This window comes from Panthera uncia, chromosome B1 (assembly GCF_023721935.1).
Source record: "Panthera uncia isolate 11264 chromosome B1, Puncia_PCG_1.0, whole genome shotgun sequence".
Lineage (NCBI taxonomy): Eukaryota > Metazoa > Chordata > Mammalia > Carnivora > Felidae > Panthera > Panthera uncia.
Window position 1 is genome coordinate 142,856,117 of NC_064811.1, and position 6,000 is coordinate 142,862,116.

Here is a 6,000-nt window from a genome sequence, read left to right on the forward strand (position 1 = left end):
TGAATGAATGGAACCACACATAGAAAGTAGAAATCTAACTGTTCTATTATGTGATAATTCTGCAGAAATTACTTAAACATGTTTTCCATATGTAATTTTCCATAGACATTTATATATTATTTCTCTTCTGCAGGTATTTTTTAGTCCATTTGAACAGATATCTGCAGTCACCCTCTCCCTATGGCTCATTCCACTGCTTGACTTTGGCCTAAAACCAAGAAGAATTCTTTACTTGTGCTAAAGAACTGACAGATTCCCATGGTGACTCCAATCCAACACTTTTTCATTTTCTCCTTCATATTAGGCAGGAAACACTAAAATTCTGGAAACAAGATTTGTGTCACACATTGGAAATGTTCGTATCTGCTGATAACACTCCATCTACCTCGGCTAAACGCATGAGGAAGCCACATGGTCACAATCTAATGGAACATAGAACATAACTAATAAACTGAAGCAACATTCCACATGTTATCACTTTCAGCTTTGCGCAACATGTGGAAACAGGCTCATGCACCACTCGGTTGTGTCAGAACATCTAAGAGAGTAGAATGCTTGCTTGGGATTTATTATGGTCACTCACCTCAGGAAAGTGTCCAAAAGAGTGCATTACAACCTCCACATGTCTGTACCTTACTGATTTCTTTTTTTAAAAGGAGTGTTTTCTGAGATGTATTTATCTTTCAGGTATTTGGACTATTTATGTAGCCCTGATTCTTTTGAATACTCGAAAGCAAAAGCTACCAGTAACTGCTAATGAGAAATTATTTTAGACTAGAAAAATAAAACTGTTCTTTTTATAAGAATTGCAACAGTTGCATGAACCCAGGTTACTGAATAATTTTGTTTCTTGCTTTGTCCTCTACTTTCTATGCCTCCCCACCCCGCAACGTAACAGACATCATCTTCTGTTTTATGGACTTCAATTATTTTATCCAAGGTGTAAGGCTCAAGTTGAGCAGGGCTTCTTGGTGAATAATTTTTCTCATGCTAAAGAAGAAACATGAAGCAAATTAGGAAATCATAGAAGCCAGAAAAATAACAGCAACATCATCAAAATCTGAAAAAAAAGTTTACCCAAGAAAAGTGAAGCTCAATATGGGAAGTTTAGCAGTTGAACTAAATGAACACTACAGCATTACATAGTCAATCTCCATTATTAGAAAGAAAACTTAAAATGCAAAGCATGTTAAGTTAAATGCTTGAGCCCTTTTCTTAAATTCCTTTTTATCAGTAACCAAACATTCAGTGCATTCCTCACAACAGGTAAGGCAATGTGTCAACAACTAAGATGCTTCCACCCATAGCCAGAAGCTACAATCTCTCCAGTCCAATTAAGAAGGAAACAAAATCTCTCCAAAAGAAGCAAATCCACTCTCTCATTAAGCTGAGCAGACCTGGGTCAGGTGTCTCAGAAATAATCAACTTGATCACTGGTTCTGAGGCTAAAATATTAATGACCATATACATTAACCAATGCACCAGGAAACTCCATAAAATAAAGGAAATCTAAGAAAAGTACTATAAGCAGACCAAGTTCACAACACACAGTCTTCTAACCCAAAGTTCTCACTATCTTCAAAAAAAATTAAATATAAATCAAAAGAAGCTGGATAGCCTAGTAATGAAACTGTTTCCTAGTAATTAAGACACCTTCCTATCTTACACCTAGTGATAGAAACACGCTGTATCATTTTAAAAGATGAGCCTGAGAAGAAAGTGAGGGAATGGTTGTAGCTGTCTGACACTCACATCTGTGAATTAATACCGTCTAACGCCATCCCAATAGGCTGTTCCAACACTAAATAAGTCAGTTTTGAGTGTTTACCAAGAATATTTGAGAAAGAAATATATATTCTCATCCAAATTAAGTGTTCTTTAAAAATATATTTTATCAGTTTGGCCAATCATTAGAATTGTTTCTTCTGACAAAAATGAAATTGTTTTAATTATCTGATGCCCATAGCTACTTTTTATTTTTACAAAAATGAGAAAAACATGTCTTACTTGGAATGCCATTACCCATAACATAATATAGATTTATTCAGAATACCTTACGTTCTAGGAATTTAAAATGTGGTAACTGTCCAAATATTTACCTTCATTTAAAATTATTTCAGCCCAAACCCAAAACCCCAAGAAAAATCATTCTGATGGAAACATTTCTTTTCACTCCCTATGAAACCCAACATAAAGCTAGATTCTCTGTTACACTGTAGTCCTAAATGACATTTCGTTGCTACAGCAACGAAACTCTGCTACCTGTGGCCATGATTTGTTAAGAATTCCTCCAACCAGTAAATTCTGTGCTGTGCATTCATAAAACCAAAAGAATGGCTCGAATGGCCCAATGCAACATACAAATTAAGGTTTAATTTCCTATTATGATCCACCCACACACATATTTACAACATATATCATATATGTATACATCCATACATGATTATGGTTTCCCCAACTCCATAAAAAAGGAAAAATCATACCAAATTTCCATTTTAACGTGAGCACCAAAAAACTGCTTTGTTTTAGGTTTCAGTGAATAATTGCTACCTGTTTCCCAAAATTTATCTTAAAAGGTAATAACGGCTATCTGGAGAGAATTTAAAAAACAAAAATTTGTTATCTGTATCCACTCTCATTCCAAAAGGAAAAAAAAAAAGAATGCCGAGGCACAATTTCCTATCTGTTCCAGTAAGTGTGGCTTCCTTAGCAGCGAACTGATTTAGCAAATCTCAAGCTGAAGCATAAAGAAAGAAAATGTAGCTGTCACCACCTTGATTCACCAAACTGCTTCTGCAGGCTACTCACCCTCACCGGGGGGCTCCAGGCTTGCACCCGTGGCTGCTGTCCGCCCTGGGAGCTCTGCAAATCTTTTGAGCTACAATTAGCCACAGTGCTGCTCTGAGCCCTTAATGCATTTGTGCAGTTGGTCCCACTGCCCCCACCAGGGCCAGGTTTCCAAGGCCTCTGCTTGATGCCATCCAGAAGTCTGACCAGCAGGATGTTACTTGGAAGCTCCTCAACACCCGAGCCAACAAGAGTCCTGCACTCTGGACATCTGAGTTCATTTCGGGAACCTACAATCCCCAGCAAACATCGTTTGCAAAACGTGTGCTGGCAAGGCAAGACCTTTGCGGAAGCATCAAGCCGCTCTAGACACACAGGACACTCCAGAAGATCCAACAAGGCAGATTCATCCATCTTTATCTCGTCTACTGAGAAAAGGCTTCAGAAATGTTCACAGTCGTGCGCATCCCTGAAAGTGATTCATGTAACATCCATTTCAGACTTCGCTCTGGAGTAATGGGGGAGGGGGAGGAGAGAAGACAGAAAATTAGTATTGTTACTTGGAGAGACGTTTCACAGCGGAGCCCCGAGAACCAAAAAAGTACACAAAAGTGCTTCCTCTGAATAGTGCAGCTTTGCTTTGGAATGTGGTTCCTGAACTCCAAAGTCAACAGCTAAACACAAAGTGGGCTTTTTAAACAATTCGAAACGAATCCCTAAAGATATCTAGGAGTTCACTGGGCAGAAACGGCTGTATCAAGCACTGTATGGGATTCCTGTAATGAAACGGGATTTAGGAAATGCAACAAACAGCATAACTTCTTCAGCTCTCAAAGTGATACTGGCTGCCTTAATAAAGTCCTCCTCAACTCATACGAGAAGCTGAACAGAAGCAACTCAAAGTTTCCTCTACCTGAAAGTATTTTTAAAGCCAACAAACTTCCCAATCTTGAAGCCACTTTAGTGCTTAAGAAACCATGCCTCATGTGATCGCCTGTGGTAAATGATCCCAATATTAAATACATATGTTTCTTCATCGGTCTTAAAAATAGAACTGCTTAATCTTGCCCAACCAAAATGAGCCGAAGGTTGACAATTCTGAGGGACACAACTAAAGATTCGCTTGCAAGCAGCTGAACTAGAAAAAGCACCCTTCGGGGGCAGCGGTTGACAAACTCTGAAACGGATCTCTGGCCAGCCCGTCCTAACCCCATTCAGAAAAATCTGGCAAAATTATCACCAAAAGAATCTGACAATGGAATGCTGGGCTGAAAACTGTGAGCGTCATAGGAAAATGGGGCCATTCGGGAAAAAAAGCATTTAAAGCGGTGCCTGCGCCGCTCCCCCCCCCCCCCTCCGAACTAAGTGCAAATGGGAGTGCCTGGGAGAAAGAGGGCAACAAGATGTGGATGTTCTTGACGGAGTCGGGGGAGCGGGGAGCCCCTGAGCCCCTCTCCCACGCCGCCGAGCACAGGTACTCCGCGACCCGCAGGGAGGCGCGGCGGCCGCTCGCCGCGGACACACCCCGGAGCCAGGTGTCGCCGACCCGCGGCAGGGGAGGGTCCCGCGCTGGGGCTGCGGCCCGGCGGCTGCCGGAACGGGGATCTCCTTCAGCAGCCTCCTCTCCGCCACCCTTCGGGTCAGGCCGGGCACACAAATCCCCCCGAACGACTGCTGGAAGTTTTCAAGGACTTAAAAATAAATTCGAAGCCTTAAGTTGCGAAAGTCAGCCCCACAGAGTGCCACCGGGAAACGTCTGTGACGCCGCAGAGATGAGGCGGGAGTCCCCAGAGAGACCGAGCCTCCGGGAGGGCAGGGAGTGCTGGGCTGCGCCCCCCGGGAGACCGCGGCACCGAGCCCGGGCAGCTTCCTGCCGGGAGAAGGCGGCGAGGCCGCGCCGCCGTCCCGGCTCCGGGGCGGAGGGGCAGGCGGACAGCCCAGCGCCCCGACCACCGCCTCCTCGGCCGCGAGCGTCTGCCCGCGCCGGCTCCCCCCGCGCGGCCCCGCGCCCTACCTCGCGCCTCGGCTCCTCCTCTTTGTTCGCGGCCCGGCAGCGGCGGCGGAGACCGATGCAGATGCGGCCCCGCCGCGCCCGCCGCGCGCAGTGTCTCTGACGCCGCGGCGGCACCCGGAGACTCCTCTCTGCCGCCCCCCTCACGCGCGCACACACACACACACGCCGCCGCCGCCTCCCACTTTCCCAGCCAAGGAGGGCGGAGGAAGAGGAGGAGGAGGAGGAGGCAGAGCCGCAGCGGGCGCCCGGGGCGCGAGGGGGCGGCCCCGCACCACAGCGCCTCCCCCCGGAGCGGGCGCGGCACCTCCGGGAACCGCGGGGCCGGCGCAGCCTCCCTCCCGGCGCTGAGGTACCTGCGCGCGGTCCCGCTCGCCCCCGGGGGCGCGATGGGGGCGGCGGCCTGAGGGGGCGCTGCGAGGGCCGCGAGTCCAGGAAGCGGGGTCCCCGAGAGCGAGTGAGAGGGATGGTTTAGGGGCACGCGCCTTTCCCTGAGGAAAACACGCCCGAGAAGATGAAGCAACCGGAGGGGGCGAGCTTTGGGAGTGGCGACGGAGTGGAGAAGGAAGGCGCCACGGGGCAGGGACCGGCCGCGTCCTCCTCCTGCCCAGCGGTGCCCGGCGGCCCGGGACGGACGACTCGGGGCGGGACCCGCCGGGGCGCGGGAGGGGCCGGGGCCGGGGCCGCGGAAAGGGCGGGAGCGGCCCTGGCGGGAACTGATCCTACTTTTCCTCTGCGTCTGTTCTCCCGGCCCTCCGGACACACTTGGGAGAGTGAGAGCGAAGTGCTGTTACCCCCGAGGTCCGAGAGGGGCAAGTCGGATCAGCGCGGGGACAGTCCCGGGGCAGCTGTCCACCCGCCCATTCTCGGGCCGCCGCCGCCGCCGCCGCAGCCCGGCCTTGCTCCCCGGTCTGCCCGCACCCAGGCATCACGCCGCCTCCCCGGGGCACAAACCCGAGGCGGCTGGGAGGATTGCTGACCCAGGAGCTCAAAATGGGAGGGGAGAGAGGCGAGGAAAACAGTTGCGGGGGGTTTACTGTCAGACCTGCCCCAAACGGGGAAAATTCAAAGTCTGACCCCAGGTGAGCTGGCACCGTAAAGCTAGCTGAGAGGCGCCTCTTTTATCTGAGCCTAGGAGGCAGCCATAATCACCGCTGTAATCTTTGTTTCGGTTGCCCCAGGCGCACACCTGTAAACTGAAA

The 6,000-nt window shown here is 49.0% G+C and overlaps 1 protein-coding gene across 1 annotated transcript in view; it reads right to left on the reverse strand.

The window, feature by feature from the left end:
- SH3RF1 (SH3 domain containing ring finger 1) overlaps positions 1 to 4,894 on the reverse strand; it is a 180,021-nt gene extending 175,127 nt beyond the window's left edge. The window contains exons 1-2 of the mRNA XM_049631314.1: positions 4,802 to 4,894; positions 2,809 to 3,295 (exon numbers count right to left, since the gene is read on the reverse strand). Coding sequence (XP_049487271.1) covers positions 2,809 to 3,201 — 393 coding nt within the window. The 5' untranslated portion in view covers positions 3,202 to 3,295; positions 4,802 to 4,894. The remainder of the gene's footprint in view (positions 1 to 2,808; positions 3,296 to 4,801) is intronic.
- Between the last annotated feature and the right edge of the window lie 1,106 nt (positions 4,895 to 6,000).